The 12,765-nt window shown below is 50.0% G+C and overlaps 1 protein-coding gene across 2 annotated transcripts in view; it reads left to right on the top strand.

Moving 5' to 3' along the window:
- The window catches only part of GALNT13 (polypeptide N-acetylgalactosaminyltransferase 13), a 556,185-nt gene that overhangs the window by 398,139 nt on the left and 145,281 nt on the right, over positions 1–12,765 (top strand). For both annotated transcript variants that reach the window (XM_073647161.1, XM_073647160.1), the window contains exon 9: positions 5,081–5,179. In XM_073647161.1, coding sequence (XP_073503262.1) covers positions 5,081–5,179 — 99 coding nt within the window. The remainder of the gene's footprint in view (positions 1–5,080; positions 5,180–12,765) is intronic.

Here is a 12,765-nt window from a genome sequence, read left to right as displayed (position 1 = left end):
CTCTGCCCCCTCAACTCCTCTCTCCTCTCCTCTTTGCCTTCGGCCACACTCGGGGCCCTCAATACTGCAGCAGACGTGCTGCGTCTTCGCTGCTCTCAGCGTCAGCACGCTCTCTCTCAGACTGAGAGACTAACTGAACTGCCTGGCTCCACCCTCCATATATATATATCCCTAACGGGCTCCCTCTGGTGGTATCAGGTGGAGGGGTGGAGGTGTTCGTATGTAACGAGGGCCTCTTGTGTAGAAGTCCGTCCATGCACCCTTTGGGTCCTGTGGTACCTGTTGTAGCAGGGTGCCACATTCCCCCCTAGTACAATTCAGTACTCCTGGGCTGAAGCATTTTGGAACAGGTTACAACAATAACAATAATTCTAATATCAATAACAATAATAAAGTTACAGTAAGTCCCGTAACCAGGTGTCCATTTCACCGATGAAAGTGTAACATGAGGGACCCGCCTGAAAACCCTCAACGTAGGCCCTGGGCGTGGCTACAGGGCATAAGTGATCCAGGTGCTGGACCTCGTCTTTGGCCACGCCAATCGGGTTTTTGTTCAGTGGTCAAATAAGGGGGCACTTTTGATGAGTGCAACTATTTACAAGGACAGTTTTTGGCTGCTCACAGTCCTCAGCCTACAAGTCTTTATACCCTTACGGGTAACTAAATGCACATATTATTTCAGCTCATAATAAATAACATAGGCAATACCCAACTGGGTAACTATTTACAATGTAGGTACTTCGTGCTTATTCCCTAAACCTGACAGGGATTTGTCTTTGTGTGCTGCGTGTGGACCTTCGTAGCACTGGGGTGATACTGGTGTCTGTGCATGCACTCTCTGTTAATCTAGCAGATGTACGTGCTGGTAGATTATAAAACTGCGTTAATCTCTCTATGGGACTGGCAAGTGCACTGATTACTGGGCCTTCAGGCTCTGCTTCAACAGTTGATCCTCCTCTTACTGGGGACTCTTCCTGTTCCTGAGCAGGTTCTTCCAGAGCGCTCACAGGTTCTTCTTGTGGCTGATAGAAGCGTATCATGGGTATAATCACTGCTCCATCAAGTTGAGGCCATTCCGCAGGGAAATCTCCTAGAACTGTGTGAAGCACATCTTCCTTGGGTTCTTCCGGTGCTATAGGAGGTACTTCTTCCTCCGTTGTCTTCAGTAGACCTGGGCACAATTTCAAGTGGTCTCTTGAGACTGTTGCGGTTGTCTTACCTCCATCTTTGCTAATCAGGCAGGTTTTACTGTTGTCAAATTTGGAGTTCAACACTGTGTAGGGCTCTCTTTCCCACTGGTCATCGAGCTTGTGACCTCTTCTCTTCCGCTTTAGCACTATCTCTCCAGGTGCCAAGGGTTCTGCTAATGCATGTTTATTGTACTGTTCTTCCTGTCTTTCCCTCACCTTGTTCAGACTGTCTTCAACACAGACCTGTAATCTCCTGTACTGCTCTTGGCGATTTGTATCCCAGTCTTCAGTGGACATATCTGCTTCAGGTTCTACCACTCCGAGTTCCAGGTCCATGGGCAACTTTCCAGGTCTTGCTCTCATGAGGTACGCTGGGGTACAATTAGTAGAACTCACAGGTATGTGATTGTACAGATCTACCAGGTCAGGTAGTTTGTCTGGCCACTGCTTCCTTTCTTCAAAGGGTAAGGTTTTCGGCAGGTCTATGATGATGTTGTTCATTTTCTCACACAAACCATTGGTATAAGGGTGATACGGCGTAGTCCGGATCTTCTTGCACCCATACAGATGACAGAATTCTTTAAACAGCTCGGCTTCAAAGGCAGGGCCTTGATCCGTCAGCACTTTGTCCGGGTATCCATGGGGCCTGCAGACGTATGCTTGGAATGTTCTTGCTGCAGTTTCTGCTGTCAGATCCTTGACAGGGGCTACCACCAGGAACCGGGAATAATGATCCACCATGGTCAGTGCATAGGAATAGCCTGACCTGCTGGGTGACAGCTTGACATGATGCAGAGCGACAATCTCCAGGGGTTGGGTTGTCTTGATGGACTGCAAGGGTGCTTTCTGGCTGCCGTAGTCTTTCCTTCTGAGGCTACAGGGCCCACAATTCCGGCACCACCTCTCTATGGAACTCCGCAAGGCTTCCTGTAAGCTCCAGGCATAGTTCCGGATACTGTCCTCAGGCTTCTGGGTGCAGTGGTAGAACCTCATCCGGAGATCTGTCTCAGTGCTGTTTTCAAAGACAGTTTTCAGTCTCTTAATGATAATGGATACTGATTCCTGGTCTGCAGCCGGCCAGGTTTCAACTTCCCGCTCTGCGGCACCAGTCAATTGTCCCAGCACAACAGTGGCTCTCTGTTTACCAGTCATTGAGTACATATCCAGTACACCGCATATATTCCTTTTGAATCCAGACAGGGTGTCTGGTTTGTTATCATACTGGGGAAGCCATTTTGCTCCAGGGATATAGAGCAGGGCCATGGGTATTAACGGAACGGAGTCACGAACCCTGCTGGAGGGGCGGCCCATCCGGCCTGTGCAGCGCCGGGCGCAAGTTGAGCATCGAGAGCATTATCCGGTGCTCCGGCGTCTTGCTGGTCGTCGGCCATGGTTGCGCCCCCCCTAGTGAACCGTAGCCTACCTCCTGTTTCTTTAATCGGGTAGGACGCAGCTCCGCAGACGACGGTCTCTTTCCAGGACCTGACGCTTCCAGGTGCTGCGTCAGAGCGCGAGGCGGGGCTTGAGCTTCACGCGCTTCTAGCAGTCACCCCTCTCCGATTCCCGCGGTTATGCCCCTCTTCTTCCCGCGCAGCGACGCGGTAATGGCGGAGATGTTCACCACAGTTAAAACACAGTTCAATTACGGCACACAGTACACATGGTGGCAACGGGCATGAAATCCTGTTCGTGACGCCAGAGATGATGCGCCCCCAGGGCAGTGGGGTACTCGGTGTCCGGGCCTATGGATGCTGGGGGGGAATATGTCACAGTGGCTGGCCCGGTCCGTGGCCCAGGGCGGTCAACAAAAAGGGGATAGTTTATATGGGATTTGTAGTTTGATAGTGACGCCGCCTGTGGTTTCTGGTAATTTGTACCAGTGCTGCTGCAGACCTCTGAGGCAGTTGATAGGGCAGCTAGGATGGAACAGCTCCCCACAGGTGGAGCGGGCCTCAGGGCAGTGTAGAGTTTGATGGTGGGTGGTGATGCTGGGGCTTGTAGTGCAGTCGGGATGGCGCAGCAGGAGTAACTGACAGAGACAGGGGATTCGCTTCAATAGCTTTACTGGTGCGGATGTCAGGTACGGTCCAGGGTACTCGGTAGGAAGGGTGCACTTCAGGACTTCTCCCCAGTGACCGGGCATAGGGCCTCCTGGTCCGTGTCTCCCTCTCTCTAAGCTCCTGGCCAGCCTGTGACGCGCCCAGGAGATGGGGAAACGACTCGGCGCCCGGGCCTAGTTGTTGCCTGATCTCGGGAGATGTCGCGGTGGCCGGCTCCCAGGCCCGTACCCTGGGGTCACTCTTAAAAGAAGGGGGAAAGTTAAATGGGAAAGAGGAATGTTCGTGACGCCACCCATGGTGTCTGGTGAGGCGCTGCAACAGTCCTCTGAGGCCGGTGTTCAGGCAGCTTAGTTGGTGCTGCTCCCCACAGGTGGAGCGAGGCCTCAGGGCAGTGTAGAGAGAGTGCAGAGTAGAGTGTTGGCGGGTGCAGAGCCGCGGAGGAAAGAACATACAGAGGCAGTAGTTGAAGTCATCCAAGTCTTTACTCACTTTGGTGATTTCTCAGCTCAGAGCTTCTCTCTGCTGTCACACGGCGAGCTGCGGCCGCCAGGGTGGGGTTCAGCACACTCCAGGTAGTTCAGGAGCGCTTGACAGGACCCCCGCTCTAGTGTGTTCCTCTCTTGTTGAACTTCTCCCGCCTTGTGTCCCCCACTGAGTCCCGTACGGGTACTGCGATGTCCCTTGTGGGTAACGTGTAGCTCCCAGACTGACTGGGTGCACTTTTTGGTGACTAGTGGTGAGAACGTGGCGTAAGGCTGGGTCCCTCTGAATAAACTCAGATTAGGGCACACAGGAGGCGACTCTGCTCCGTCCGTATCCCCTTGGGATCCACATAAGCCTCCGGACTTTTCCGACAGAGACGTGAAGTGCAAAGTCAGATAATCGGGGAATGGTACCTCCTCTTGCGGAAGGGTCTCTCTGGCAGGGCCAGAATAAGGTATGCAGGTGGCGACTCCGCTCCTTCCGCACCCCCTGAGATCCTTTTGCCTGTGGAGCCTATCTCCTCTGCTCCCCTCCTGGGCCTTCTTGCTTGGACCCTGACCGGGGACAGAGCCGGCTATGACTCTGCCCCGAACCCCCGTCTCGAGGCCTGAGACCTGGAACCGTGGACCCTCAGCCGGCTGCAGCCTTGTGCCGACTTGCCGTCCCAAGGACCCACGACCAAAGACCTTGTTATTAAGATGGCCTCCAGTTATATAGAATTCTAATAAAGTGCTTAGGTAAATGCTTCCTCACCCTCACTCACTATGTGGTTCCCCCTAAATTTGGTTCCCCCCAACTCCTCCATTCAGGCCCGGGGCAACACTATGGTGCTTTAGGCCCCCTACAGAACTGGAGTGGTGTAGTGTTGAGTGTGTGGTTGGCGTCCTGTGTAGTACTCCATCCTTACCTGGGAGAGGAGATACCACACCTCATTCTGAGGTGCAGTACCCCTGTGGCGACTGAACCCTCAGGGGCGCCTGTTGTAGCAGGGTGGCACATATCTATCTATCGTAGATAGATGTACTTTGATAACAGATAAACAGTGATATAGAGATAGTTACATAGTTAGATGAATTTTCTAGCATAGACATAACATTCTGAGTTTTCGGCGTTCATTGTTGAACTTCACTCTGAAATTTATTCTGATTGACATATTTTAACTTTTCTTGCTTCTATGAGATCGATTGGCTTCTCCCTCCCGGTGGTTGTTTTCCTTTCCTCTGGATCAGCTCCACAGGATAACAGGATGAACTTTAACAACTTGTGTCTTTTTTTTACCTATGTTACATTGTACTCAATGAATTTGTTCTATGAAACTATGAAACTTTCTTCTCCTTTACTTCATAGATCAGAAATGTGGAAACCAACCAATGTCTGGATAACATGGGCCGTAAAGAAAATGAAAAAGTTGGCATCTTCAACTGTCATGGCATGGGAGGGAATCAGGTCAGTCACACTAAACTAAAACACAAGGAACCTTGGAAATATTAGATCGGGTACCCTGCAAAATGAAAATGGGGTCCATCTAGATGCTGTTTTAAAATATATATCCACCCGTAAAGGAAAAAAGAATACTTAATCAAAAATTACTTTTTGTTTAAATCAGGTTTTGTGTTACTTGTATTTAATTTTTTTTTAGAATTTATACTTCCTGTTCTTTTAGTAAGAGTTTTCAGCAGACTGCTTACCATCAGAGGCAGGATTACAATGACAGGTAACGCCTCTATACACAGCTGATAACACAGAATCCACCAATCACAATAGGCGATGTCACAGCTGCTCCTTCCCTTCACAATGATCTTTTCACACGCTCATTAGATGCTTCAACACAAAAGCATCAGAGTCTGTTCATTGCTGCTAATGTACATGTAAATTTTCTGTAACTATAGGGGGTTTAAAAAAGCCTCAGTGGCCAATGTGAAAATTGCAAGATTTATTATTTTTTAAAATTAAAGATTGGGATTAGTGTTGAGCGAGTATGTTCTGTTAACCCTTTCGCCGAGTATGCTCGGGCCGAGCTCCGAGTATTTATAGCTGCTCGGTGATATGGTTGAATCGCTCCCGTGTGCATGATTTGCAACTGTTTCACAGCTTTATTACATGTGAGGAATGTGTAAGAAATAGACATTCCTCCCATGTAATAAAGCTGTCAAACAGTTGCAAATCATGCACACGGGAGTGATTCAACCATATCACCGAGCAGCTGTAAATACTCGGAGCTCGGCCCGAGCATAATCGCCGAAAGGGTTAATAGAACATACTCGCTCAACACTAATTGGGATATGAAATAAATAAATAAATAATAATAAAAAAAATTAATACAAACACCTGATTTAAACAATCGCTCATTTTCTGATGATACATTCCCTTTAAGGGCATTGTTCCATGAAATCAACCCCTGTTCATGTGCCCTTTTGAGTATGTTTCACTTTGGTAAAATCAGCTGTTATGAGGGGTTGAGACAAGAGCTGATTTCTGAAAGCAGATGTCTTTATAATCAATTTTTAATAATTCTGTTAAATTAGTGCTTATTAATTTCTTAATATGTCTGTATAGCAGTCAAAGCTTTTTTAATTCAGAGCTCATAATTCCCTTGCATGGACATGATGTTAAATGATAAACCTTTGGCTGCCTGCCGCTTCCACTAGAGGGAGCTAAAGAGCAGTCAGTATGCAGTAAGCTCTTCAGCTCCCTCTAGTGGTGACTGGAGTCATCTAAAATGTTATTCTTTAAATCCATATGGTGAAGATTTGCATCTCAGAATGTCAGAAAAACAACAAGAAAATATTAGCAAAAAAATTTGAACCAGAAATAAATAGTATATTTAGTTGGTTAAATAATAATCTGCCAATATAACGCTATTATTTGAATATTATTTTTTGTGTGCCTTCTATGTGAATCTATTAGCAGAATACTTTATGGCATGTTAAGAAGGTTGCAGGTTTTCTTTAAATAAAGTTAAAAAATAAATAAATAAGACGAAGCAATTTATATGCCATTTCAGGTATTTAGAAAGTTTTAGGTGACACCTCAGTGGCTGCTGTAATGGCCATCATTAATCGTTGTCATCCAGTTTTCATCCAACATCAGTTATGAAATGTAAGAGATGAAGAATTGGATAAAAGAATGAAACCATACTTCAAACAAGAGCAGAAACTACGGGATTATATTTCTACATTTTGTATAGAATGTTATGCATTTTTGTTATTTATTTTTAATAATGGATTATATTGTTACGTTTTGTACAAAAACTTTTAAATAATCAGCAAAAATCAATCTAGAGCCAGATGGTTGGGGAGTTCTGCTTATTTGGCATGCCGGATTAGAAGGAAATCATTTTTTTTTATTTAAGTAAGGTCCAAATCTTATGTATTATTTTGTTTGGGCTAAATTGAGTATTTATTACTTAAATGGGCGGCGCAGGGAATCACAATTATAACTTAAAATTCCATACTCAGAACAATTTTAAAAAAAAGAAGGAAATTATACTCATCTTTGCTGATCTCTAGTGATGAGCGAGCATGCTCGCTACTGCTTGGTGCTCGCCCGAGCATCTCACTGCTCAAAATGCTCGGGTCCCCCCCTTGCATGTTTGGTGCTCTTTAGAGAGCCAATGAACATGCAGGGATTTCTTCCATGCACTGTAATCCCGCAGCCATGTTGGTTGTGGCATTACAGTGATTAGCTGGCCGCACAGCGTCATCAGGTCTATATCAGACCTGGCGCCGCCATGCTTGTCACAGTCACTCCGGAGCAGACAGTGTAGGGAGAGCTGCTGCTGCGTCAGGGAGAGATTTGATTGTGTATTAGGTAGTGTAGGGAGAAAAACCGTACATTATACATATCTGACTCACCCCCTGGGCCGTGGGGCACTCGAGACCGGACTTCATGACACTGCTGGGAGTAGTAGTGGCGACCCGGTCCCGTGGCTCAGGGTGGTCAGACCAGTGGTAGTCTATGATGTGCTGTAGGTAATGTCCGACTACGCCACCCGTGGATTACGGTCAGGGAGGACCGCCGCTGCAAGGCAGACCGCTGAGGCTGGTGTTGGGGATGCAGCAGGGAATAGCACAACTCCCCACGGGAGGAGTGTAGCCTCAGGGCAGTGTAATAGGATGCTGGGGGTGATGGTGCAGGCACAGCAGTAACCACACAGAGTCCAATAATGCAGTCCAGGGTCTTTTACTGCAGTTCTTATTATAGACCCAACAGGAGTACAGGGTAGGAATGGACCTGGGTGTCTGAGGGCATTCAGGCGAGCTCCGCTGGTCAGGGTGAGTAGGTAGGCCTACCATTCTCTCTCTGCCTTTGCTGACTATCTCCCCCTTTAGTGGTATTGTAGCACCCTGAGGATTCGGCTGCTACAGGGGTATTGCACCTCAGCCAGAGGTGTGATATTCCACTCCCGGGTAAGGATGGAGTGTGGAACTGAGCTCAGTTAGCTGCATGCACTACACACATCCCATTTCCGAGGAACAGACCGATGGTACTCCCACTAGAGAAATGTGCAGGTACAACAGTGTCTGTTCCTGGCTGGAGTGGGAGGGGGGTGGAACATCCCAGTAGTGTAGGGGCAGATAGGGGGAGCAGTCTGGGTAAAGTTAGGAGCTCATTGGGTGCTGGTCACCTGAGCTCACACATAGAGGGAGTATATAAGGTGGGAACCATCTTAGATCAAGGTCAGTCGTCAGTCGGTCAGTCAGTTGTCAGTCAGCCAGTCAGACAGTCTGTCAGAGAGCCTGAGAAGCAGAGCAGAGGAGAAGGAAGAGGGACCCAGAGGCGCAGGAAGAGGGGACCCCAAGAGCCCATAAGAGAGCTAATAGGGTGAAGGGTCGGCAACAGGGTACCGGATCCCAAGCTGGTGGAGGCTACAGCACTAATCCTCAGCCAGAGACCGGAGGTCGTGGGCAGGATCTGCCACGACCACCCACTAAATCCACCCGGAAGGCAGACCAAGAATAGGGTCAGGGAACCCAGAGACAAGGGTTTACCAACAAGAGGCCCGAGGGAGCCGGACTTAGGTGGATCCCTGGTGGGAACGGCCAGAAGAAGGGAGAGTCAGAAAGGAGCTCAGGACCACACTCCGGAGTTGCCTGGGAGTTGACCGAGTCCAGGACCTGGTGGACGCAGCACGGCTCGGGTGGTCACTGCTGTACACAGTGACCCGAGCAACACCAGTAAGTAAAACCCTGGAACTGCATTTTATGCCTCTGAGTCTCTTTGCTGCACCTTCACAACCACCATCCTCCACGGCTGACCCCCTGAGGCTATACCCCTCCCGTTGGGGGTTATACTACCCAAAGCTGCACACACACCACCAGCCTCAGCGGACCCTGCTGCAGCGGCGGCCGTAGTGACCGCAAATCAACGGGTGGCGTAGTCGACATAAAAGAACATCTAGTAACATCTATAAGGACTGCCACACACTGAGTTTGACACCCTGGGCACGGACCGGGTCACAGCCACTCGGAGACTACAACCCCCATCTGATCCGGCTCCGGGTATCCCTAACAGCACTGGCCCAGGGGGCGCGTCAGTATGATAGCCCACGTCCCTGTGCTTGCCGTGTACTACGCCTGTATGGCTTGCGACTCGAGCGGCTGACCTGTCCCTCTCTTCTGGGAACCCTTCTGGATACTTCAGAAGTGGGTCCTGGTCTCTCCAACCCTGCCCTCAGTACCAGTTTTATAGGGGCAGCCTACTCCCCCTACTGGCCTGGGACAGGAGGTGCTGCATGCAAATGGTCCATGACCAGAGAACCTCCCTCCTGCTCTCAGACACAGCCTTACAAGTTTGTGGCATCCAGGCCTGGGGTGAGACATTCCCCCCTAGGAAAGCTTAGTACTCCGGGACTAAACAAGAAACACGATACAGGGTAGAAATTATAACATAAACATAACAGAGAAGAAAACAACAAACAACACCACATATTGAGTTCTTTAGGTCACAGTATGGCCTGTGACCAGGTGTCCATATCACCAACAAAAGAAGAGGGTCACAGTATGATCCGTGACCGGGTGTCCATTTCACCAACACAACGGGAGCCTTAACCAGGTGGGGGTCTGTCCTTGCCCCGAGTCCTTGACAGTCTTTATTCTTTCCTTTGGTTAGGCTCCGAACATATTTACAAGGAAGTCCCGGTTACTCAAAGTTCATAACCTTTTAGTCCATTTGTCACTATGAAAAACTGGAAAACAGTATTAATAACCAGGGTACAAACATAACACGTTAAATATATACATTATACATTTAGATCTTCCAGCGAGCTGGCATTTGACCCCTAGTGCTCCGGGTTGACCTCCGTAGCCCACTGTCTGGTGGTGGACCAACCTGGCTTTCCCCACTATCATTGAGGGTATAGCTACTAGCTGGGTGTACAGGCAGGGCAGGCAGCTGTCTGCGGGTCCTTTGGCTTACCGCAGGCATGGCAGGCTCACTGTCAGCAGAGGGCTGACTCTCCTGGGCTGCTGGCGTGGGTTCTTCCGCCTCTGGGGCCGCTTGCTCTTCTTGTTCTTCCTGTCCTCCTGTAGGCTCCTGCTGGGTAGGCTGAAGGAAGTGTAGGACGGGTACCACTATTGCGCCATTTATCTGAGTCCAGGTCCGGGGGAACTCTCCGAGAACTGTGCTGATCATCTCTTCCTTGTCCTCTGCGGTTTCAAGGTCATCTTGATCTTCACTTGGACTCTGTAGTTGCTCGGGGCACCTTTTTAGGTGGTCTCTGGAGACTGTGCTAGTGGTTTCTCCTCCATCCTTGGTAATCACACATACCTTCGGGTTGTCATGGTCGGACTGCAGCACTGTGTACGGGTCTCTCTCCCACTGGTCATCCAGCTTGTGAAGCCTTCTCTTCCGCTTCAGGACCTGCTCACCAGGTTCCAGGGGACCAGCAGTGGCGTGTTGGTTGAAGAGCCTCTCTTGCTTTTCTCTCGCTTGAGCCAGACTCCTCTCCACACTCTCCTGTACCTTCTTGTACTGTAGCCGCCGTTCCGTATCCCAGTCCGCGTTTGGGGAGGTGTCCTCAGGTGTCAGGACTCCCATTTCCAGGTCGATCGGCAGCTTACCTGGTCCTGCTCGCATCAGGTAAGCCGTGGTGCAATTTGTAGCATTCACCGGGATATAGTTGTACAAGTCAATCTGGTCTGGCAGCTTCTCCGGCCACAGGCTGCGTTCTTCCAGGGGTAACGTCTTGAGGAGATCAATGACGATATTGTTCATCTTCTCACACAGCCCGTTGGTTTGCGGGTGGTAAGTCGTTGTCTGAATCTTCCTACAGCCGTAGAGGTTGCAGAACTCCTGGAATACTTCAGCCTCAAACGCTGGACCTTGATCTGTCAAGACCTGTTCTGGATACCCATGTGGACGGCAGAAGTGTTGCTGGAAGGCTCTGGCCGCAGTTTGGGCTGTCAGGTCTTTAACAGGAACCACTACCAGTAACCGGGAGTAATGGTCCACAATTGTCAGGGCATAGACGTAGCCCGACCGGCTTGGAGCCAATTTCACATGGTCCAGAGCTACTAGCTCAAGAGGCTGCCTGGGAACGATGGGCCTCAAGGGTGTCTGCTGGCTGGTACGGTCCTTCCTTCTGAGGTGACATGGGCCGCAGTCCCTGCTCCACTTCTCGATGGCCCTTCTCATGCCGACCTAGTAGAACTGCTCACTCAGTAGGAACTCCAGTTTCTTCCACCCGAAGTGTCCGGCTCTGTCATGGTAGGCCTCCAGGACCATTGCTGCATCTCGCCTTGGGACCACTATCTGCCAGGTCAGCTCGTGCGTCCAGTGGTTGACAAGCCTTCTGCACAGCTTACCCTCGTAGAGGAACAGCCTGCTTTTCTCCTTCCATATCTGCTTGGCTTCCTCTGGAGCGTCCGGGCCAGGGCTAGCGTCTTCCTGGGTTAACATGTCTTTCACCAGGCGTATTGCAGGGTCGCTATCTTGCGTTTCAGCCCAGCCGTGGTGGGGTAAGGGATTGAACATGACGGTGGTTAAGTCCTTGTCTCTTACCCGGTGAGAATGCTGAGTGGCCCCATACTGGTGGAACGCAGGGAGCTCTATTTCCTCCAGCTCTTCCGAGTCGTCTTTTCCTTCAGGTAGGTGGGGCATTCTTGATAGGGCGTCTGCGTTTGCGTTGGTTCTGCCTGCCCAGTATTTGATTGTGAAGTCATAATTGGATAGCCGGGCCATCCACTGCTGTTCTAGGGCACCTAGTCTTGCATTGTCCAGATGTGTCAACGGGTTGTTGTCTGTGTACACGGTGAACTTTGCGGAGGCCAGGTAATGCTTAAACCGTTCTGTGACGGCCCACACCACTGCCAAAAATTCTAGCTTGAAGGAGCTGTAGTTCTCCGGGTTTCTTTCAGTGGGCCTCAGCTTCCGGCTGGCATATGCGATCACCCTTTCTCTGCCCTGTTGGTTCTGTGACAGTACGGCTCCCAGCCCCACATTACTGGCATCTGTGTGGAGGATAAAAGGCTGGCCATAATCGGGGTAGGCTAGTATCTCATCCCCCGTGAGGGCCATCTTCAACTGGCGGAAGGACTCCTCTTCCTGCTTGTCCCACTTGAAGGGTGGCTTGTGACTTCTGGATTTAGATTGCCCTATCAGGAGGTCCTGCATAGGGGCTGCCATCTTAGTGAACCTGGGGATGAACCTTCGGTAGTAGCCTACCAACCCGAGGAATTGCCTCACTTCCTTGATGTTAGAGGGGCTAGGCCAGCTCTTGATGGCTGTAACTTTGTCGGGGTCGGGGGCTACTCCCTCTGCACTCACCACGTGTCCTAGGTATTGGACCTTCGGTTTTAACAGGTGACACTTTGAAGGCTTCACTTTCAGGCCGTAGCCTGCCAGGGCTTCGAACACCTCGGCCAGGTGCTTTAGATGGTCCTCGTAAGTCTTCGAATAGACGATCACGTCGTCCAGGTAAAGGAGGACCGTCTCGAAGTTTCGGTGCCCTAGACAGCATTCCATCAGCCTCTGGAAGGTCCCTGGTGCGTTGCAGAGCCCGAAGGGCATACAGTTGAACTCGCTCAGTCCCA

This window comes from Phyllobates terribilis, unplaced genomic scaffold, assembly GCF_046119375.1.
Source record: "Phyllobates terribilis strain yellow unplaced genomic scaffold, ASM4611937v1 Scaffold_9__5_contigs__length_417890890, whole genome shotgun sequence".
Lineage (NCBI taxonomy): Eukaryota > Metazoa > Chordata > Amphibia > Anura > Dendrobatidae > Phyllobates > Phyllobates terribilis.
This window is presented reverse-complemented; position numbering and strand designations above follow the sequence as displayed.